The 24,477-nt window shown below is 44.4% G+C and overlaps 1 protein-coding gene across 1 annotated transcript in view; it reads left to right on the forward strand.

Moving 5' to 3' along the window:
• Positions 1–24,477, forward strand: part of trit1 (tRNA isopentenyltransferase 1) — a gene marked incomplete at its 5' end in the record, with an annotated part of 34,545 nt that overhangs the window by 5,852 nt on the left and 4,216 nt on the right. Inside the window, 7 exons of the mRNA XM_080485673.1 lie at positions 9,034–9,194; positions 12,414–12,492; positions 12,916–13,061; positions 14,506–14,648; positions 14,759–14,870; positions 19,183–19,295; positions 19,440–19,517. Coding sequence (XP_080341799.1) covers positions 9,034–9,194; positions 12,414–12,492; positions 12,916–13,061; positions 14,506–14,648; positions 14,759–14,870; positions 19,183–19,295; positions 19,440–19,517 — 832 coding nt within the window. The remainder of the gene's footprint in view (positions 1–9,033; positions 9,195–12,413; positions 12,493–12,915; positions 13,062–14,505; positions 14,649–14,758; positions 14,871–19,182; positions 19,296–19,439; positions 19,518–24,477) is intronic.

Raw genomic sequence — 24,477 nt, forward strand, 5'->3', positions numbered from 1 at the left:
TATGGAGTAGATAATCTCATCACTCAGTAAGCTCTCCATGGATAAATCCAATAAAAGAAAAGCCTTGCTGGAAGAGCAACTTTAATTTTGCATCAATGGATTCTGTGATTTTATGACAATACACGTTCATCTGCAGGTTTCATTTGTGAAGGGAGGAAAAAAAAAGTCCAAAGTTTGTGCACAAGTGAACATTTTTCTGTTGCGCTTTTCTCACGCTTCCTCAAAGACCCATGTGTGATGAATTAACGAATAACATATTGTTGCCGCGGCGGGATGCAAAGAGAGTGGGCTTGTGTTTGGGTAAGTGTGGGCGTGGCTGGGCGGCGAGTACCGAAGGGCCATCGGAGGTCCTCGGGAGCAATTTAACAGGTCATGCACATGCAGGCGCCATTGCTTGAGTTCGTCTTGTGTTTGGGAGCATTGGTGGCCGGTGACCCGTCGCTTTAGACATGTGTGACGAGGGCACCGCCGCATTCTGTTGAGGTCAGCCCAAGCGCTGAAAAGCAAGATGATTTGTCAGGCCTATTCACTTTCTGCTGAATGTGAGAAATGGGCCCGAACAGCGGGAAAGCTGTCATGTGTCATCTTGGCCTTCATGGTGTCATTAAAGTGAAATGATGCAAACCTCAATCGTAAAAAAGAAGGGAAAACCAAGCGCCGATTTGCCTCTTCAATTTAAAATGTGATGAAGAAACTGCTGTGGCGAGGTGGGCTCTTTTTTCTTTTTTTAAAAAGGGTACTACTAGTTAGAGGTTGTTACACGCGTGCACACACACACACACACACGCGTGCACACACACACACACACACACACACCAACCGCTTATTTATGTATTAAACACATCCTACAGTCAGAAACTGTGCAGCTATGTGTAACATCATGCTAATTTGCTGGCAGTCATCCTTCCCTCCTTGTCTTTCTTCCTCATGGTCGTCCCCCCCCCCCCCCCCCCCCCCCCCCACACACACACACACTGCTGTCTCTCCCCATGTGTCTGGAGCAGCTATGACCTGTCTGGGCTTTGACGTATCTGCTTGTATTATAACTCAGGCAACGCTGACTCCCACATCCCATTTGTGATGCATCTTTCCAAGTAATCTAAGCCGGTGTGGGAGAGAGCGCCAAAAAGAAGAGCTGATTAACTCTCATTTTCTTTATGTGTGTTTCTGTGCGTGTGTGTGTGTGTGTAGTCTGCGGGTGTGGTGATGCGGTCACCGCTACAGTACGGCATCGAGGGAGAGGAGGATAGCCGGATGGAGGAAGAAAAGGAGGGGGGGGTGGGAAGGCGGCAGGCTATGGCATGAATGATTTATTAGTCTGGCATTACTGGGCCATTCCCCACAGAGAGACGGAGAAGAGGAAGATGGAGGGATAAATTGTTGAAGGATGGTGCCTTGAGGGGAAGGATAGAAGGGACGAGAAGAGAGCGAGGCCGATAGGTGTTCGCTCGCTTGTGTTGTGTGAGCGCATCGAAGGGAAGAATTCAGCGAGGAAAGCAGTGGTGTGGTGTCATCTTACAGTAGATGTGCATGTCAAAGGGTCAGAGGAAGGACAACCTTCACCGTCTTCACGTCTGATTCCTGCTGACAGCACTTTTCCTTATTTCTAGTCCTATCTGAATCGGAACAAATAACAACAAGCTGTAATTTGTGCCGGTTTGGAAACGCCACAACATCCGACCCAATCGAAAGGCAGTTGGTAAAGTGAATTAGCTGCTTTCATGACTTTTTGGTGATGAGAACCTGGTGAACATGCAGCCTCCACACAGAAAGATTCAATCCAGACACGTACAGTAAAGCTGACCGTCACAACATGGTGCGGCCCCGGTTGAAATGTCCAATACAAACAAGAATGATGAGAAGAATTCACACAAATATTAATGAGTGTGGCGTTAGAATGTTACTTTGACCAAACCAAAGTATGAACTTTCATTATATTTTAAAATCATGTTGCGGAATTATCCTTTTTCTGCTGCTTTGACTTTCTTGAACTCGTGAAATGTCAAATAAAGCAGAAAAATCACTTTCCATTTGTTATTTCCTTTTCTTACTGTGGCCTTAATGAACTGTCACTAACCCTGAAGTGGCATGATTTGCAGTCAGTCATGAGATTATGGTACAAATACATCTTTAGTTTAAACTGAATGAACTCGTTCAATTAGCGACTGACGCTAAAGGCCTTTCTGAAGTCAGGGTTGGCAAGGCAGTTAGCTTTAAAGAGCTTTTTCCCCCCTTTGCAATGAATCTATTAGTGGGACGAAGTGATGTACAACACGCAGGCGGAGCAAACGGCTCAGCAAAGAGAATATGAAGATGCTTGGGGAGCGTTGTGATTGACTAGTTCTCGTTTGCTCTCGGTTAGATTAGCTGCACGGAGATGCGTTGCGGCCCTCTGTGTATACGTACAAAATGGAACAGGCCTCTGAACGCATGTACATGATTCTGCATCGCTTCATTAAGCCGTTTCGGCTGCGGGCAGCCGTGTGTTGTTTCCTCAGGAAGCCATGTGATATTAAGAAAGGCTTCCAAAGCAGGCAAGATTTCTTAAAACGTTCCTCTTTCCACATATTTCAGCTGGTTAGATTGTGGACATGTGAATACATCAACATTTAATGTATCTTTCCCGACCAAGATCATTGCTGTATTGTTAATGTGAGTGTGGCACGGAAAGAAGACCCGGGTGCGAATCTGGGCCAGGACCTTTTTTCTAAATGGAGTTTGCATGTTACCCTACATGCCCTGCCATTGGCTACTAAACACGTCAAATAAATTAGTATCATCAACCAATATTAACTCAGACGGTCTTGTAACGATGTCCACATTTGTTGTGCAGCGTTAGAAGTAATCATTTCCTCATGAAAAAGAAAGTTCAGAGTTCAATAAAAGGCAAAAAAAAAATTGGGGGAAATCTCCACACTGCTGCCAAAAACTTTTGTTTTACACTTTACCAGTGTGAGTCCGTTTTGAAGACATGGCCTCTTCTGAACTGCATTATTCGGACCCCGTTTGAACGCCAGTGAAACTTGATTATGCTGAGTTTTTGTCATTTAAAAAAACAACAACATGTATTAGCTACTTTATTGACTGTGGTTGGTTTTATTATCAGCACGGGCTTTAACCATCATTTGTTCTCAAACCGTTTGTTACCAATAAGCCCAATTAGGTTATTGAATTGGTCCATTTCTACTAATTCCACCTCAGACGGTCATGTTTTGGGATCTTTTGAAGCATCAATATGGACGAGCAACTTGCATGTGAAAGACCTGCTCCAGCCCCCTCTTTTCTTTTTTTTTTTTTCGTTTTGGCTTTCTCTGTATATTGTTTTATGTCTGAAATGACCGTTTGTGCTTTGTACCTCTTTCTCTCCTGCCCTCTTTCTTTTGACCATGTCCTACCCCTCCCACCTCCCTCGTTTCTGTGGCAGAGGAACAGCTGTCTCGTGCGGGGCGTAAGGTTGGCCAGGCAGGCCGGCTGCAGGCTCCGCGGAGCTCGAACACTGAGCTCATTGTGCCGCGCGCACACACACACACTCCTCTCTCGCCCGCACACAAGCCACACGGTCGCATCCATTCACGTCTATTTAAAAAGCGAGGCGGGAGCGAGGCGGCAGCTGAGCCCACATTAGCCGGTGTTTCCATTGAAGTGCATCAGTGTGAATTGTGACATTTAGGGTTAGAAAAGCTGAATGCGGCGCGTTCCTCGAGCAACTCCTCTCAGACGGCGTCCCGCATGACTCGTTGAGGTTTTTGTCTGGATGGAAAACAGGAGCAAGTTTAGCTTCCTGAATTTACACAAACTGTAGTGAATTCCCTCACCATTTTGCTCCTCGGTTTAAAAACAAAACTGCTTCTGCGCCTTCAGTAAAAGTCGGACATTCCCATGAATTTGCTGCACACTTGAGTAGATTATCTCGTCTGGTCTTCGGATACAATTTGATGGACGCGCGCTTGCGGTGCTCCCTCTTTTCAACGTATCTTCCATCCAAGCCAGTGGATGAAAAGTTACTCGCCTCATTTAAAATGTTTACTTAAAAATTCCTCTAATAACAATGACTCATCCAGTCTTCTCCAATTTATCGTGACAACTTCTTTTAGTTTCCTTCAGCAGACGTGTAAACATGATTAACTCTGTTGATCTTATTTTATTTATTTTTTCTTCTTCCCTCCTTTTAAATCTTTGAATCCTTCTTGACTCCGAGCTCGTACATCACTGCAATTTGTAGCTCATTTCCACCGCCTCGACCGAGAAGTCTTAATTTCTTTCTCATTTTCTCTCTCATTTGCGGCTTGCTTCCCTCAAAGCATTCTTCCTTCTCGTACCCTCCACTCAAGTGGCTCTTTTAATTCTTTTCTCCCCCCCGACTTACACTCCGGTTTCTTCTCTTCCTCGCTGCTTTCACTTTTGGGTCTCCAGGTACTTTTTAAAGACGAAATTAAAATCATCACAATCTGTTATTTCCTACTCTCTCCGGGGAAACGCACACGGTAGAGGGGCTGTTGCATAACCAGGTTTAAAGCGAGCGCTGGCAGGTAAAAAAATTAAAAATAAATGAATCGACGGAAGCAACGAAAGAGACTTGAGTGAAAGTGTTGTGGCAATTGTGTAAGTATGATTAAACCCTTTTTTTTTTTTTTTTTTAAGATTTGTATGAGGGGTGAGTTTCTTATGAGACTTATGACCATCACTCACTAAAACTTTTTCTTCAGCAACAAAAACTATTCGCTAAGTTTGTTGCCATGTTGAGAGCCGATTTTGAGCTTTTCGGCAGCTGGAAAACAGCTGCTGCAGAGGCACCGAAACTCTGCTCGTCTGCGCCAAACTGCTTATGGTCGAGGCTGGCAGGGAAAAGATTTGGACGAAATGCTAACTAATCAGATTTTTAAAAAACCCCAAACCAAGCCCGCTTGTCTCCAGGCTCCGACAGGCGTATCTTTATCACCTGCTGACGACAGTTGTGAAATTACTTGGACTGTCAGGAGATGATCTCAATTCGACTGTGGTTGCATGACTGTACCAACCCTGCGTGAACCCCTCCCGCTGTACATCGGAACACCAAAGATTTTAATCCGCCGCCTGAGCTGTTGCTCATTACACGGCGTAATGTCCGACTGTACCCCGGATAACCCTTCGCAACAGTAACAGTGCTATCCACATCCAGAATGTTTTGAAATGTGGACGTGCAACCAAAACAGTAGTGGTTTGTCGAGGAGACGGCCTGCCTTCTTGCAACAGTGTGGTCATCCTCCCAAGTTGAGAAAACAATGGGGGAAGCCTGCCAGCTTTTTACCACCAACCGTCACCACTTTAATTAACAGAATGAAGTGAGACAATGTTATTTTATTTTTTAGTTTTTTTGGCTGCCCCTTGTCCGGGGTTGCCACAGCAGATCATGTGGGCCGCATGTTTGATTTGGCACAAGTCGTGCGCCAGATGCCTTTTCTAGCTCAACTGGAGCTCGGGGACCCATCGGCAGAGGGATTCGAAGCGGCACGGTTTCTTTTCTTTTTTCCCTGTGACGACTTGTCTGTAGCAGCCCCTAAAGTTGAGCAAAAGCCAACTGGTCTTATGAAAGCTTCGACAGGAACCAACCAAAAACTGTCTCCGGCACCAGCCATTAACCAGCACCTGGTTCTGTCTGCTTTGGAAGGGCTGGAAGAATCCCTCTTTATCTTCTAATTTGTCTTCTTTGTGGTCCATTTCTTCGAGAATCAACCTGTCTTTCTTTTAGCGTCATTTGGCGACACTCCTCATCATCCTGTCTTCTCTCTGTACAATCTGTGTGAGCGAGAGATGAAGCAGTGAAGACGGGAGGAGGGGGGGGGGGGTGGAGGATAATGTGTGCAAATTTGCCAGGGAGCATCCTGTTCTCTGTAACAAGTACACAGTGCTCTTCTGTCTGTTCGTCTCCTTTTATCTCCCCACTGCGCTTGTTCTTCCAAAAAACCCATTCAAGTCTTCATCCTCCTTGAATTGCTCTCCGTTGCCTTCACCCGTCCATCCATCCATTCAACCATCCACCCAAGCCTCCCCTGGTGGTGTCGTGCCGAGAAGCCGTGAATAATTTATCAGGCCGAGTTGTTCCTCTTTGCCCTGCTCCTCACTTTTGGCTTGGCACATAGCTCGGGAACATTTGGCAAAGTACATGCAACCCGCCCACACGATCACCAAGGATTGTTTGATCCAGTAACCTGCTCAACCGTATTGATCATCTATCATCGTTGGATGAAAGAACTAAACGTACACATGCATGCAACATTAGGTGTTCACAAGGGCTTGAGCTGCAGTCCATAATGCTCTCGATTTGAATTTCTTTTTTTCTTTAAAATTCAATCAGCATTGTTCACTTTAGACAGACGTGCTTTGCTGTAAAACATTTCGTGCAATATTGGGACTGAGCAAGGCAATCCACTTTGCAAATATTAGAGCTTCTCTAAATGCTCTACGTAATCGACAATGAAAATTCGTCCAGCTCGGACCGTGAGCACACTCAGACGCTGGCCGAGTAGGTCGATCAAGTTGAGATTTTGGTGTGTGTTTCAGTTGAGAAGACTCCTGTGAGCTGGCGAGCAACGCGGCTGTCGTTCTACAGAGCTTTCCAAAACACACAAAAATAGGAGCATGCTTGCAGGTTTCGGTCAACGGAGAGAAAATTAAAATCGCTCCACATAACAATGCTACATAAATATTATAGAAAAAAAACAAACCCACATGACTGCCGCACTCCAGTAGTGGAATACTGGAAACAATAACCCTCCACCCTGTTGGACAACATTTGGTTCAGAGAAAAAAGGGATTTATGAATTCCATCAAACACCAACATCTTAAAATGCCATTCCTGTGTAATAAAGTTAGAAATTGTAAAAAATTACAGAAATATCACAAATGTAATTATTTCTATTTTTAAAATGTCTCCATTAGGTCTTTTTCTTTGAAGTACTCTAAATATGACTTGCCAGAGCTCTGAGGTCCTGCTAAAAAAACAAAAATAGTGTGCTGTCATTTGGATTTGTTTTACATGTGTATTGGATATAATTGAGAATGGTGCTCCAAGTCTTTACAACAGCTCTATTTACAGAAAATGGGTCATAACAGCTGTATCTGATGAGTTTGTCTTTTAACACATAAATAAACGAGATCTAGAATTGATCATGAGATCCAGTTGATAGTAGTTTAAACTTGATTGCAAAGCATATGAATTAGCTCTTGTGTTGCTTGGAAGCCGTTGATTTATTATTTAAATACAGTATTCTTCTGTGTAGTCTACCATTAACTATTCAAAGCATGGGTATGGCTCAGAGAGAGAATCAGTCTCGTGTCCCTCGGAAAACTTTTAAGTGAAAATTACAGAAGGACCCCAGTTTGATTTTAAGTTGGTGAATCGCACTACTGTTTGAGCGTAAGGAAATAGAACCTGTAATCATCCCAACGGTCATCCAGCTATTTAGACCCTGGCCAAATGAAAAGCTTTTTTTTTTCTTTTAAAAAAGACTTGTGAATTGATTAGATTTTTCCACCACAGGGAAAAACGATGAGCATTAAAAGACAAAAGGACTACTGTTGAAAGCAGCAGCTTCCATTTACTGCTCGCATTCACATAGTTTATACTTTTATGACTGGAGTCTTTATGGAGTTGAGTCAGCTGGTGTGTAGGCAATAGATGAGAAGAGGTCACAAGTGAAGAGGGAACCACATCGAGAGGAAACTGATTATCTTTGTAAAGTGACTGATTAATTAATGACCTTTTAAAACACCATTCCCCAATCTAATTTAGATTGTGAGAAAAAAGTATAATAGGGACCCCCCCCCCCCCTCTTTTTTTCATCTTAAATATACTTTACAGCTTTTCTGACACTTGTAGATGTTTTTTAATGTACTTTTTTTTTTTTAATCAAACTACTTAATCTAAAATGGCTTGAAATCATCAATCAATAGATGTATGAGCAGATATTAATAAATCTATGTACACCATGGCCTGGTTGACAGACAATCCTCTTTCAAATCTGAAAACCGGCCATTTAAATCCAGGATATAACCCAACCAGCAAGTTCATGGGTTTGCTGTACTGTTGTTTAAGACATCACACCAATGGCAACTCAATAAGCAGGAGCAAAGCAGAGCGGCTCCTCCTGCAACGTGCACCAGCTACAAATCTGCTGAAAGCCCAGGGTAGCCGGTCACCTTTGCTTCCAGTCATGTGTATCCGGATGTCTTCAGCCCTCAATGTTGGACCTCTTCACTTCATAATCAAATACTTCTTGACATTGTTCACACATCAGCACACAAACAAGAATCCACTTTTTATTTTTAGCCTGTGCTGTTTGCAGGCAATATAAATGCAAAGTGTACAGGATCTGAAAAGATTCGGGTGTCTTCCACAACAGAGGTGCAGATAAATTCACGACACAAAATAGACATGACTTCTTCATATACAGTGACGGAGAAATACAGTGCAAACACCAATTATGAGTATTTATGTAATAATTAAATCCATACATCACTTGGAAATATGACAATGCAAATGGTCTTTAGAAAAGCCTGACATATCTAGTTTCTGAACCTCTCAAATCTGCGCACGAGACTGGAAAAAATCATGCCGGGCTCCTGGGTGACACCCAGCTGTCACATTCCATGAGGGAGCCCCCTCGCCGGCTGATGTAAAATGGACAGAGGGTGTGTGTCATAATTTGCAGGAATGGTCCGAGCCATTTCACGTGGCAGACAGCGAGCGCTCGTCTTCCCTTGGCTCCATAACAGCCCCGCTGCCAGTTTCTGACATTGACAAACACACTCACACATAGACACACCCTCCCGCGAGCGTAGATTTCAATCTCCTCCGTTTGTGTTATGGAAACTAATTTGTACAGTGTTGTCAAAGGTTTTCCTTTTTTTTTGGGCTTTCTTGGACTCAGAACTGAATCTTAACTTTGCAATAAGTGTTGATGCTCAGTTACACAGCATGTGATTGTTTTTACCTACTTTCAGTGTTGTGCTGCGATCACTTGGCTGTTGTTTCATTAGTGTCTCTCTCCTCAGGTGTACCAAGGTCTGGACATCATCACCAACAAGGTGACAGCCGAGGAGTCCGCTCAGTGCAGACATCACATGATCAGCTTTGTGGACCCGCTGGTCAGCAGCTACACGGTGGTGGACTTCAGGAACAAAGCTCTGGCACTAATATCCTTTCCTGGAGGCGTGTGGAGGGGAGAGGGAACCATGTTCCTCCGTAGCACCTCATTTCCACTCATTTGCTGTCACGTCGCAGCGTCGTAGTAAGTGGGAGCTGCGGGGAAAAGGTTTGAGCCGATGTGACTTTTACTAATTGGTCTGGAGGTGCAAGGAGGGTCTGCCATGTCCTCATTTTGTCAGCGCGTCTCGCTGCAGATGTTGCGCCAAAAAAATCTAGAAAGGCAGAGATCAGAAGAGACGGTATTTATAGAAGAGCTTGCGTCTCTGTCTGAGGCATGCACACACACACACACACACACTCTCAGACGGACTCTGGGCAGTCACACCCTCCCGCAGACACCGGCCGTCACACAGATGTGGAGAGGGGAGGCGATAACTAGAGAAGGTATTAATAGATCACGATGACACACGCTCACACACACACACACACACACACTCTCTCGCTCTCTCTCTCTCGCTCTCTCTCTCTCTCTCTCGCGCTCTCTCTCGAGCACACACACCCTCACCAGTGTGGCGCGGGGATGCAGCATCTCCAAGAATAGGCTCAGTGCAGCGTGAGCCTGCTGGTGGGAAGAGGGAGGAATGGGAAGAGCTGAATACAGATTTGTGGGGACAGAAGCCGCATGCAGGATTTCAAAGCAAGACAAAATTGAGCGGCCCCGTGTGAATGTTGAAGAAAGGCGACAGCCTTGAAGTTCCAAGACCTAATGATGCGTTGTGATCGGCTGTAAATTCTTCTACTCTCACATGCCGTTGGCTTAAACTCCCTCCCTCTGCAACTCTTTTCTTGTGACTCTCTTCATTCCCCTCTCGCCCTCCTTCTCATCTCTTGCCTCTGCAGGCACACAAAGGCAGCGCTGCATCTGAGAGAGAGGCGGTGAACAGCGACGGCTGATGAGCCTTTATCTTGTTTGAGTGGTTATTTAATTATCTCAGAGTAAGGAAGGTGGGCGACTGAAATGAGCGAGGAGGGGAGGGGAAAGGTGCAAGATGAGAGAGAATGCGACAGAGAAGGAGAGAGAGTAAGTGAGGTGTGGCACAAGCTGTGTGTGCGCAACCAGTGACATTTGTTATTTCACGGCCTCTACTTTTTGTGAGGAGAGAATTTTGAAGAAAAACCTATATTGAAATTACATTTTAACAGTCTGCACATAAAAGCTCCGGTAGCCCAAGCTCAGAACTTCATAATTTCAGAATATATTTCATGGATTGGTGCTCAGAGAATGTCTTCCGTCCAGAGATCCACAGTGCAGATTGAATGCAGCTGCACACTGTAAGATTTTATCCCTCCAAGATGAAGGCGGAGCGATTGTGGCTTAGAATCTGTAGTCTTGTGTTGTACGGGGAAAGAGGTTTGCAGACGGCTGGTGTCACGGTCGTGCAACCACAGAAAGCCCGAGATCATCGACAGCCCCTCACGACAAATAGACGCAGTGCAGCCGGAAAAAGACATAAAGGTCTTAATGAGACTAGTTCTGCACCAAAACAATAGTTTGCAGGTTCCCTAAAACGACACGTTCACTTTCTGAAAGTGCAGCTTTCATAGATAATGTACACAGTAACCTGCTATTCTTTCATGTTCAAATCTTCATCAGTCAAACTTACTGTCGTTCCCAAGTATTGATACTTTTAATGGGATCTTGCCTTCACTGGCGTAACTGTAATTTTCCGTACGCGATAGTCAGCAGCTGCACTTCACTCGAATTTGATGTACATTTGTTTGACGTGTTCTACTGGTGAAGTAGCTTCTGTTACTGTGAGAGGGAGATCCACTCTATTCCCCACCTGCCATGAAGATTAACTACGAGAGGATGTGTCAACTTAGGGATATGCACAATTAGCTGGCTAAACGATGAAACCTCCGACCCCTCGCAAGACAGACCCAGAAATATTAGCTGGTTAGTGTTTTATCCATGTACAAGGTCTTAAGCGTTTTATCCAGTGTTGATAGTGTGTGGTAGAAAATATCGAGAAGTTCTCTTGCCTAAACCACTGGATTGGTAGTTGGTTCGTTTAGATTAGAAAGTGAAAACGAGTTGGCATGAAGGCTTTTTCAGAAAATAACTCGAGATCATTCAGGTGGCGCGATGTGCCACCAGATTGAACTCATTTGAATATGAACTTCCATTGAACTATGATTGCAGCTTCTAGCAAATCTGCCAATTTCACATTGCTCACCAAAGTTTCTAAACCGAAAGTGAAGGTTTTCTTTTGGGGGCGGGGGGTTTGAGTCAAAGCTGCTACACTTCTGCTGAGCAGTAGTTGAGTTCAGATGATTGTTAAGTTGCTTTTGGATCGTTCTTTGGCATTTGGACATTCACTTCATTGAGTTTGAAACTTGGACTCACTGTGAATTTTCACTTATTTCACAAAAACCTACCCTCGATAAAGTTGATCACATCGTTTATCAGTCTGGAACGATATGAACGTGAACCATAACTTGGCTGAATTGTTGTTCCGACCTAATAGCAGGAATAGAATGGCCTGCACGGTGGATCGCCGGTTCCACGCCTTCTCCCAGTGTGCAGGTTTCCTCCACGACTGCATGGGTTTCTGCTGTGTGCTGCAGCCCCCTCACACTATTAAAGACATAATTGTTTGGCTTAATATGCCTCTCAGTGTCTCTGACCAATACCCCGGCTCAAGAACATGAATTGGTCCCTCGACACTGTACTGAGTCGAACCAGTCAAATGCAAAGAATTAATTTCCCCAAGGCCAAAGGAATGGTGGATGGTCACGCTCCATTCTGAAAGTAAACTGAGCCGAGAGGAGAAGGAAGGAAACTTGTGGTTTTGGTTGTAATGATGACTCTATTACCTCAACTATAGGCTTAATAAGAAATGAAGTCCGCTGAGAGTGTATATGTGGATCTCCATACAGCTCTGACCATGTCACAGCGTGTTATTGACTGAAGTGGTGTTAATCCTTTTTATCATATATTCTGCTTCAGCTTTGGCTTTCATGGACCTCATGCTGTGTGAATGCATGAAGTCATGAGCTGCAGCATGTTGGGTTTTCGAAAGAGCTGGCAGTCTCTTTTTCGCCTGATTGAATTAGAAGTAGTTGGAGATATTTTACTATAATTAGTACTTGAATGAGCTCGCTATAGGTCATTACGGAATGCCTATGATTGTGGTGCGTTCATTGATAACGCTTCTCCCAGCGATCACTCAGGCATATTGGCTTCCTCCTTAACGCGCTCCAACATAGACGACATGCACCACAGCAACAAACTGCCAATCGTCGTGGGAGGAACCAACTATTACATCGAGTCTCTGCTGTGGAGAGTCCTGGTGGATACAGCAGTGAGTATGACTCCAACACTCTAAATCTTTGACTGTAGGTACCATTGATCCACAGTGGACTCAAGTTCTATGGCGTAAAGATAGAAGAAAAATGTGGCCAGAGTTCACGCAGAATAATAATTCAATGTTAATAAAACTGCCCGAGGGGACTTTAGCTTCTCTTAATTTCCATTTGCATAACACATTATTGAGAATGCATTAATGTATATAAGATTCCCTCCAGACACGTGTTCAGACAAAAAAAAAACCACTCGGAACAATGATGGAATCTACGTAGGCTTTCTTTCCAGCGATGCGCACAAACAGGTGTGAAATGACCTTTAAACTACACCGAGAAGCTGAAATATTTATCTGCAGGAGCCTCAAGAAAAGCCGCTTTAAAGGAGGGGATGTTTAAGTTGAAGTAAAATGGCTTTATTACAGGAAAATGTGCAGCCGGACAAAGGAGATCAAAATGGGAAGTTGGAGCTCGAGAAGTTGGGAGGAGCTGCGTTACATAAACGCCTGGAGAAGGTGGATCCAGCAATGGCGGCCATGCTGCATCCCAATGACAAGCGCAAGATAGCCAGGTAGGATGCCGGACGGATACTATTCTTTTTGTCTTGTTTTAAATGTCCTATATTATGCAAAACTCACTTTGTAAAGATTTTCTAACAGTAATATGTCTCTCCATAGCCTGTGTATGAGGCTCCATAAGTGAAGAAAGTCTGTCATCTCCCTCACTTGCTCCACTTTTTAGAGAATGTGTGCGATTACAGGCGATCCAGAGATTTTTCCTTTCATGATGTCATGTGGGGAAACAACCACTCCTTCTGATAGTGGATACTAAATACTCACTTTGACCCTCCCACAGGTAGATGGAACCGTACAAAGATTACTGAATACATTCAGTATAATATGAAAAACTTTAACAGTGTTACCCGTACAGTTAGCAGGAGCTAGCGTAAGCTACTTGGTAGTAACTGTATGAACACATTCGACCAAACTAAGTAACATATTCAGACACATATTAGCAAAATTGCACCGGTGTTGCAGATTAATTGGTTTCCCTGTTAAATGGCAATCTGCTTCCTTTAGCAGCACAGCTCATTAGCATTTCAAGGTACAGACACAGAAACAGCCTGTTCTCAGAAGAGCTCAATAGAGGGACTTTTAGACTGTCTGGACTTCATGACTGAAGCTGGATTTGGGGAAATACAGCATGAATACAAGGTTGTTTGACCTGACCTCGATGTGGTATTGTTGAAAAACTGCATAATATGGGACCTTTAAGGCTTCAGTAAATGGACGTCAGAGTGATATTTGTTAGTTTGACCGTAAAACGATAAGACAATTCATTCTAAAATACTCCCAATTATTTGGAACAGATCCAGAGGAAAAATTAGCCCATTGAGCCAAGACAAAAGCTGGATAAATGTTTTCAATGACACAAAAGCCAATTATCCTATTTCAAACACCTGGTTGAATGTGTTACATTGTGGGTTGTGTTAACTTATGCCATTCAGGGTTGACATGTTTTTTTTTAGATCTTTAATGACTCATCTCAGTCTGACAATACAGCCAAGTAGTAGCACACACACACACACAGCTGATGAGTCAGCGCAGTGTGTGCTCTGGTCTTTTGTGTGAGCAGGTTAGGTTACCCTGTTCTTTAAGTTGACAGCAGATGACAGGAATCATCTTTTCCTCATAACCTCAGAGTGCAGCCGGGCGTGACTAAAGAGCCTGCTTTGGTTTTAAATCTCAGCGTCTCGAAGGAAGAGCGAGCTCGGTGTGAATGTACAGGCTCATCATTGTCCTGTTGAGAGGAAGAAGAAGAGAGAAAAAAAGAAGACATTTCACAGACTTGTTGCTTTCTGTTGTGGCGATGGTTTGTGTTTTTCAATTTCTCTGCTTTTAGATAAGGTGTCGGGAAGTGGACATCATTACCAAAGGAATTAGCAGGAATGGTTAGTCACTTTGGTTTTGTGTACAAGAAGGTCAATTATAAATTGTACTGCTTTACTTCTGCAGGAGTCTTCAAATCCATCAAGAGACGGGCATCCCCCACAGCCGCTGGCTGGAGGAGCAGCGCGGGCAGGAGGGAGGCGACGGGCTGGGAGGGCCGCTCAGATACTCGAACCCCTGCATCTTCTGGCTGCACGCCGACATGGAAAGTAAGGCGAAAAAAACCCGTCAGAAATAAGAAATGGCAGCATAAAATGGCTCAGAACAATATCGACCGTCTTAAATTTCATATTTTTATTTTGTTTCTTTTTCCTCTCAGCTCTGGACGAGCGGTTGGACAGTCGAGTTGATGAGATGTTGTCTGCAGGATTGATAGATGAGCTCAGAGATTTCCATGTCCGCTACAATCAGAAGAAAATCAAGGATGACAGGTAAGAGAATTACAAAGAAGAAAAATCCTTCCCGCTCAGTAAACACAACCACTTGTTGCTCTGTTCGACTGTTTTTGTTCGTTGTCACCCCTACCTTTGACCCTAAAAACACAAGCTTGCTTATTGTTTTTTTAAACACAGTGCCTATATTACCCATTATGCAACACATCCGTCCAGATTCCCTCCGTGCTATTCTGGAAGTGACTAAAGTGCTTTGATTTGCTGTCCTCATGCAGAGATCAGGCTCGGACTGCAGAGATTTGTTAACTTAACTGGCCTCAGCTTTTAGACCCTCATGTGTTGGTCCTGAACTGACGTGCACCCAGGTGACCTCAGTCGAGGTAATTCCCCAGACCTGGCAACGGCTCCTCCTTTATGTAATTGCGGCAGTTTTCTTTAAACACCCGCGGGACAAGACGTCTCTTATCAAAGCCAGGTCGTGCTCGCATGGCTCAACTTCTCTGCCCCCTCTTCCACCCCCTTCTGAATAAATGTTGTATGCTGCTTTGGCGTTTCATCTGCAGGCTTTATCCTGGTATCTATAAGATCCTTTTATAGTTTTCCCCTCTTGAAAACCTTCCCGGTATGCTTTACTATTAATTCTCTGAAGCCTCTTGTGTTGTTCTACCAAGAACAGGCAGTTTTGAGTCTGTCTTCAAGGCGAATTGATATCAAGGACTCCTTTTTCTTCTTATTGAAGTTATACTCGTTTTATTTCTTGCCTGGCTGAGTCATGAATCATCTGCAGTGTGAATGTTTATCTGTGCCAGAGGCAGACACATCGCATGAGCATATCTGTGCAAGATAGAAAATTTCCCGCTATAGCCAATTATTAAAAATATTTTATTAATGAGGTGAAGAAATTTTTATTAATTTCATTGAAGACTCAAGCATGCTGTCTTTAATTGTTTTCTGGCCATGCTTACATTTGCTGAACGTAAACTGCTCTTATTTAGCCTGAATTGCCCCTTAGAGTGTTTTTCATGAGGAAATATAATTTCTTCTACCCCTCCATCTTTTTCGAATTTGATTTCATATTCAAATTCTGTTATTCAAATTCCATTTTCTATTATTTCACAACTATTTTAACATCAAATCTAAACCCAACAGTCTGGTTCTTCAGTTTCACATCATCAGTAATGCCGGCGTCTCTTCAGGATTTGTCGATTGTCCATTTTTGATCTGAGTCGATTCATTTATTTCTTTTGTCCGCCATATAGCACCAGTGTTGGGCCAGTTACCAAAAAATACATGTTCTTAGTTACTTAAAGAAGTGGAGGAACTGTATCCATTGAAAAGTAACTTGTGTGTTACTATTTCTTTATTATCGAAATCAAGTCTGTCCACTGAGATGTCCGATTCACATCAGTTGGGGTCAAAATGGTGGTAGACTCATGTTAAAGCTAACAGGAGCGTCGGAGAGACAGCAGCTTTCCAAATGTTTTCACAGGAACTTCACTGACTGCATCATTAGAAGTAATAGTAACTGAAAAGACAAATTCAATTGGTTTAAAGTCTTTATTTTGTTCTTTCATATCTGTTCTTACTTTTGAATCATGAGCGCTGCATCAGTGCAACACATCACATTCTTTATCTTCGTCTCTGAATCAACGTCGAAGACATTCAGCCTGGACCTTGATTTAGGTCCTGTCCTCCCAGCAGAGGGAACTCCACCAAACAACTATCCAGTTATTTATTTTTCCTTCCCGGTGTTGACAGGTCACCGCGTTCTGCCTTTTCCCATGAGGCATGCAGACCAATTTAAGATCCTGCCCACGCCTGATGTGCGTTCAGCTCAGATGGGACTGATATTTCTTTAGGATGTCCAGTGATTATTAATAATTGCCAAGATAAGCCCCACTTCATCCCACATTAGCAGTACCAGGGGAGTCTGGTGATCGGTGCTTATTACCTCAGCTCCTTGGGAATTTTAACAGACATCACAGTGGCCCTGGAACAAAGTACATCCTGTTTGCCGTGTCGTCTGAAGAGAGCAGAATTTAGATTATCAAGATCAATAATCTTAATAGACTTTAACACAATTACCAACTGCTGAGTTGACTTTTTCTCAACAGTAACCACAAGCTGCTGGCTGGTGGTGATATGTCTGGTACCTGAGCATGGGTTTTTGGATTTCCAATCACACCTGATCCATGACGGGTTGCCAGTACAACCACACACACTCACGTTCACACCTATGAGTAATTCAGAGACGCTAATCTACACATGCAGAGGGGATTAAACCGGAGTACCTGAAGAAAAACCTGACAGACTCCACAACAAAAGGCCCCTCAAGACCAGAATCTAACCTGAGCATATTCCAGCTGCAATGTGAGAGTCTAACCACTACGCCACTGTGCAGACCCACAAACCACAACCAACCCCCTGCGGTTGTGTTACAGCAGCCATCTCTGTTACTTTCCAGGCTGCCGCTTGTTGATGTTAATCCTCCAAAGCTGCCATGTCTGAGATGTAAAATGTTGGAAGACTCAAAGTGGCTTTGCAGGGATTGTGTCATCTCCTACATGATTTGTCAGATTCATTCATCCAGAGTGAGGAATGATTCCACCAGAACTCGCCACAGATGGCTGCGGTCTGAACCACAACAAGCCGAAGGAAAGGCTGCCAGAAATTGCACTTGATTTTGGTGCAGCTCATGAAGATTCACCAAAAGGCCCACAGCTGTTTCGCTGCACACACATCAATTCAATACGAAAATGCCTTTCTTGTCTTATTTTGGCTATTGTTCATATTGTGTGCGGAAGATTTCCAGGTTAAAGATATTTGAATGACTGCTCTTGAATTACCACTGTGAGTACGGAGGAAAGTCATCGTGATTGACATTTTCACTCATGAGCAGGCAGCCACTGCCTCACCAAGTGTTATTTTTTTTTTACTTTGAGTAACAAGCACTTTCTTTGGCGGGGAACAAACTTTCCATTATCCTCACTGGGGCATTTTCAGATCTTGCTACCTACTCACCATATGGCATGGTGGGAGCGGGATGCGGCATTAAATTGTAATACAAGTTTTGTATTATTCATTTGGCAGACGGAGTTTGGTAGATTTCTTATGTTCCACATCTTGTCTTTAAAATGATCAAACACAGACTTTATTGTACCTGTATGACCAGTTATCCAAAAAGATACTTTGGTATGTTGTATATGCAGCATGTGGGCTTTATTCAGTATATGAGCACTGCAGGTGTCGATATTGCGTGTGCGTGTGCGTGCGTGTGTGTGTGTGTGCGTGTGTGTGTGTAAGTGCGCACGCGACGGGGTGTGGCTGCGGGGAGTTGATGCATTGGTGGAACGGTGCCCAGGAAAGCTGCTGGTTCCCTTCTCTCGTCCCTCCTTTCTTTTATCACCCCATCCCACCTCACCAACCAACCAGCCTCCTCCTTTCCCTCCTCACACCACCCCCCACTCTTTCTGTCTGCATCCCCCCATCTCTTCCACTATTGCCCTCTCAGCAATCTGATCATCCTTGCACTTTACTCCCTCCACCCCCTCCTCTCTCTCTCTCGCTCTCTCTCTCTCTCTCTCTCTCCCCCCCCTCTCTGTCTATGTCTCTTTTACCCTTGTGTCTCCATCCCCGGCTGGGCTGCTGTGGCCAGACATCAAGGTCAAATCTCACCCACCCCTCCCCTCCCTTCCTCTCTCTTTCTTTTCTTCCCTCCATTGACTCTACATTTCCTGCGCTCTGTGGCTATTCTCAAATTTCTGTCTCGACCCGTCTGGCCAGATTTGTTTTTGTTATTTCCTCTTGTTGTTTCACTTGCAAGCACATAAATTAAAGCATCTAAAAATGGCCCTTATGATTGTGGCGCTAACGTTTGTTCGACATTGTTTTTGACGAAGAGAATAAAACCAATCCTTTAAACAGAAGGCTTTTTATTTTTCTAATAATATTGATTTGCTGCTTGCATTTTAGCGTGGTGACCTATACGCCATTACACCACAGGCATTGTGTTTCTGCAGTTTGATTTTCTAAAAATGTCCGCTCACCTGCCAGTAACAGGATCGAAAACACGATAGCCTCACACAGACCTCACACAAACTCTATTATCAACTCCCTCTGTAGTCTGACCAGATCATTGAATCTAACTGCAATCCTGAATGATGGTGATGTTGGTAGCATCTGTTTAAGTACTACATTTGCGCCACTCAGCCTACATTGTGGTATTCTTTCAGTTCGCTCCGACCAATTCTCTTTTGAAGGAAAAGGTGAAATTAGTCACCAGCGGAGACGCTGGAGACAGAAAGTTTTTATATTGATAGATGCTGTTTCCTCTCCCCTCTCTTTTTCTCAGTCAGGACTACCAACACGGGATTTTCCAGTCGATTGGCTTCAAGGAGTTTCATGACTACCTGACTGCTCCTGAAAGCTGCGCCCAGCAGGAGAAAGACGCACTGCGAGACAAAGGTCAGGAAGAATACCCAATCAAAGTCACTGAGCTTGTGGTGGACTGGTTGACCGATCAACCAGAAGAATCAATTCTCTCTCTGTTGCTCTCACTCTCTCTCATTTCTGCCTAATTTATAACCACTGCCTTGTAACTCCCTCCAGGTATAGAAGCTTTGAAGATCGCTACGAGGCGCTACGCTCGCAAACAGAATAAATGGGTCCTTAACCGCTTTCTTAAACGTGAGTACCCTTCTTCCAGTGTGTGTGTGTGTGTTGTCCTAAACAGTCTAGTTCCTAAGCAATCAGCACTCTCTTTAACAAGATGAGATTCATGCGCTCCATTAGACACACAATAAGCTTCTCGGCTACAGTATTGTGTTGCAAGGCACAGAGGTGGAGTGCATTTATGTCTCTTTAGTCCTTTTATTTTTGCCAGTTCATTAAACGTATAATTTTATTTACATTTTCCGAAAATGTTTCTATTTCTAAAGGACTGGTTCAATAAGAATTTACCTTTTTGATAATTATTTCAAAAATAGGTATCAAACTCTCCAATTTTTGTAAACATTTGGTTGCCTGCAGCATCCAGGATATTGTTTCTGGATTTATTCCCATTGCACACCTGCAACTAAGACCCACATAATGCCTTTTTTTTTTTTTTGGTTTTCCCCACCACTGAACTGCCTCATGTGTCCAAATACATATAAATGAGCTGTGGTGTTTGCTTACCTGCCAGAGTCATACCCACCACAGTCGAAACCCACTTGTGTTTGGCAGGTGCCAATTTTCTCACCCTTATTGCCACCCTGAGCGGTGAGGCGTGTTTTTAAAACATACCGAAAAGGGCTGAGTGTACGTTCCCCAACCCAAAAACAGAGCTGGCCTCTCTGTCCCACTGGACGCTTGCCCTGCAGTAACCCAGCCTCCTAATCCTGTTAGGCCCAAGTGGCTTAAAGCTACGGCAGGCCGTAAACCTCAATACCCCTCTTTCTGACTGCCTGCCTGCCCGCTGCGCACACCATATGGTCTCCATCACAAGTGTGTCGTTTTCCTGCATTGCTGTTTTTGTTGTTCTTTCTTTTTTTTCTTTTTACAAAAGCCGTAATCTGCCTGTGATTGTCTGGTGTTGTTGCACATGCGACTGTTTTTGGGTCTGACCGTATTACTCCTGGAGGTGGGAGCCCTCTTTATTGACCTTGTAGCAGTTTGAATGTGGATATGCTATTGTAACTATTGCTGCATGTAGCAGAGATCCCACTTGTGTTCATGCATAATCCCAGCTATTGTCATGGCTGGTTGTAACTTTATTAATCAGTGCACATACCGTCTTTAATTTCTGAGGGAAACATTACTATTGTTTCCAGATGTATCATGGGTAAAATGCACCATGCTGTTGCAACCAGGGGTGAAGTCACTGCCCCCTGACCCCGGCCCTGATGAACTGCAACTGCTGATATTTCTAGAAATTCGTGAGCAAAATGTTTCCGTTCAGTATTGAGTCTGAACTTTGTTACCGTGCATTTTACTCAGCATTCACACCTTAAACAACCCTTGCGTTTATTTTCTATTTTCGATGTTAGTGGGGGGAAACATGCAAGGCCGGAATGAAATATTCTGTAAATATCTAACCTCTGCTCGCTGTGGTAAGATAGGAAGCTTTTAAAGGACAGCCTCATCAGCGAAGAATGTGATCTTGCATATAGAGATTCACCAAGGTTGATTTTTGTAACAAACATCTTGAGCAACTTTATGATGGGTTCACACTGTGTGTTTGGTAAATACACACTAATTATTAATCGGATCCTTCACTTTAATTCGTACTGTTTCTTAATCTCGATGATGGATTAATATGATGAAATGTTGTTAAAATGGACAAAATGTGAGAATACCACCCAGATTTTTTTAAAGGTCACATGAGGATTGTACTCCTCCTTGTTAGTATAATAAAATTTTGAGGATGCTTACAGTTTGAAGCTTCAGTACAGCCCAGTCCTTGTGTCCAATCCTGAATTGGTGTTCCTGTAACCTAAGATTTTGCTGTTTAACTTCTCCCAGTCGCTCCTGCGTCCTTTCCATTGACTTCTATGTCCTGCTGAGACTGCTGACCCCCCCCCCCCCCCCAGTCTGAGCTTCACACACACTCACACAGATGCCAGCAGGCCTCAGCTGAGCAGGCTAATCTCTTGAAGCGTTACAGAGCTGCTGGGAATTTGCCCCGACCACACAAACTCAGGCATCGGGGTCGACGGGGTCCGCGCGGGCCAACCCGAGCATACAGAGACCAGCAGCGGGTCACACAGAGAAGCCCGATGTGAAGTGACAGACAGAGGCGCAGTCAGGCACACGCAGTCAGGCACGCACAATGCGGCGGGCAGGAGACGCCAGCAAAGGACCCGAATGTTGACTCTGCGTGTAAATATACGGAAAGAGGCAGCGACGCATGCCTGGAAGGCACAAGTTTAACCCACTTTTACGGTTCACATTTGAAGCATTTAGCGGTGGCAGTCTGAGTGAGCAGGTGGGCGTTCAGCTTCTTAAATACTTTTCCATTGTAGTCGTCGTTCTCGACGTGCTCAACCTCGGTTGAGGTGGGGATTTAAACCCCAGCTCATCCGGCTCGGCGGAAATCCACCTCAATTTAACTAAAACTGAATCTGCATACGGGCGTGCCCGTATGGCTTGTTTGTATTTGTGTAGTTACAGTTTGATGTTCAATTACTATTGCTAAGGTGTACTCTTAATCATCAAGTGTTTTTGTATTGACTCCCTAAAGATGTGAGCGCACACACACTCCACCTGTAACCGGGATACGCAGGTGTAGTTTGACTGCGGCCCCGTGAGTGTTAAGTAACAGGGGTATTGGTATCTTTTAGTCCCAAGAGTGAACGAGTGAGCGATGGATGGAGGCTGAGGGGGGGGGACGGCACATGGAGAGCTGGGTGGATAGAAAGTGAAGGTAATCTGATCCAGCTGGGGCAACAGGTGTGGGGCGAGTTTACACTCTTGTCTTCCAGCAAGTTCGAAGCCTCCACGTACACACACAAACACATCCCTCTCCCGTGGTGACAAAGCCCAAGCCGGTGTTGTTGTTGCCACAGAGACCTCTCCGTGACCTCCTCTAGGCGGAGAGAGAGCCGAGGAAGACGGGGAAAGTCGCAGAGGGTTCAAGTGAGACACTGGAGTTCATACGTTTCCATATAAACATGTAGTGATGCCTTTTAAAAACAGTAAAACACAATCCAAATTGTCGCCCCATTGTAGCAGAACCAGAGCTTAAATACAGAACAGAAATAGCAGGGGTGTGGTCGGGGTATGCAACCACATCGGCCTCGGTCCAGGTCCAGGCTGGGGCCCTTACTGCATGTCACCCCCCCCCCCCCCCCCCCCCCCCCCTGTTGCACCATGGTGACTCATAAAAGCACCGCAGGACTCATGTGAGTCAGCAGAGACGAAGTCATTCATTACCAAACACAACTCCATTGTGATAAAAAGACAAAATAAAATCACAATTCTCTTAAATTTGTTAAAAAATGCACATCCACACTAAACTGTCTCACCATCTTACTGGGAAGAAAGCTGAAGTGACTGAGTTTAAGCTGCCTGGAAGCTGTGATCATATCACTGAGGTGTTATCTCTTAAGCTTGTGCTGCATTATTAGTAGCAAACAGTTGCTTATTTACACTTACAGTTGTTTGTGAGCCACTTTTTTCTTAATTGGGGCTTTCTATTGAGTATAAATCCAGATGCATTCGTCACTGTTTTGCACAAGTAAAAAATGTGTATCAGACCATTGCTGAACTAAATCTGAAATACTTTTAATTTTAGTTTTACTTTAAACAGGACGTTGCGACATCCAGCTGATGATGTTGAAGACTGTTGCACCACCAGTGGCAACGACAGTCACTGTCAGCTGTTTTCAAATGTGCCCTGTTCACAAATCTCCCTCTGCTTCTCTACCTCCAGATTTAAAGGCCCGATAACGTCATTCACGCTTTCTTCACTTTATCTCGGTCAGGGGAGCCGGGTGTCGGACCAAATCCAAACTGAGATTAGATACAAGCCTGGGTAGATCTGGGACAGGTCGCCAGTCCATCACTTCCACTAATTCATCTCAAAAGAAGGTTTTGGACACTGCGCAGAAAAAAAACCAAAACAACCTGCGCCGTTGAGTTGAAATAATACAATCAACCTATTGTTCTCATAAAGTTTTTTACACCACAAGCCGCCTTTAAGCTCCGTTTTTGGTCCCAACGAAGCCCTAATACAAACATCTCCTTGTAGCTGCTGGTCGCGTGGTATATTTTTAGAGCTGTTCTTATCTGAAACAGCTGTCTGCCTTCTATGAGAGTGAACCCAAACACTAACGTCGGGGGCCGTAAAAACAAAACAAAGGATGTCTAAGAGCTCCGTGCTCATAAGTGGCCTTGCAGTGTCGGATGTGGGATCGGCTCATTACTTGGAGTGGCCTTGGTCACATGCAACATGTCATGTGATCTTTTGTTTATACTGCGTCGGTGATTAGTATGAGATGTAACCGTAGGTAGCCTGTGAACAAAGAAAGTACTTGAAGTAGATAGAAGTGACTAAGTAGAAACCAAATATAGCAAGGCTGCAGTTGTATGAATGCAGGAGAACTGAAGCACTTGACCTGTCTGGAAGTGTCGGTCATAAACAACAGGTAAACAAAAGGAGGCGGTGGAATCGACAAGTGAGGAGGAACCGTAGGAAGGAGGAAGGAGCCTGTGGAGTGAATAGGGGCAGCTGCCTTGTTTCCAAGGTGGACGGCAGCCAAAAGGAGCACAGCTGGGCCGGTGGGAGGGATAAGGGGGGGTGGCGGCACTGCACCGCGCCACAACCAAGTTTTTATAGCAAAGCGCGCACACACACACACAGACACACATCCTCTCTTAGTAAACAAGAGCAGCAAATGACTTCTGGCCCGCCTTGTTGCAACAGGTGGACTACTGTTTCAACACACACGCACGAACACTCAGCACTGGCAAGCAGCTGCCCGGCGACAGATTACGCTCCCTCTTGTTGGCAAAGCCGTCTCCCCCGAGTGCCTGAAAGCAAACGGCCACAGTTTGAGTTTCTGGGTTAGTGTGCGCGCCCACCGCCCCGCTTCCTTTGTCCCGTCAGGCGTTTCTTATCAACTCTCATTCAGAACGTGGCGGATTAGCAGAGTTAGATTTCAGCAGA

The sequence above is a fragment of the Lipophrys pholis genome, assembly GCF_963383615.2.
Source record: "Lipophrys pholis genome assembly, chromosome: 17".
Classification (NCBI taxonomy): Eukaryota; Metazoa; Chordata; class Actinopteri; order Blenniiformes; family Blenniidae; genus Lipophrys; species Lipophrys pholis.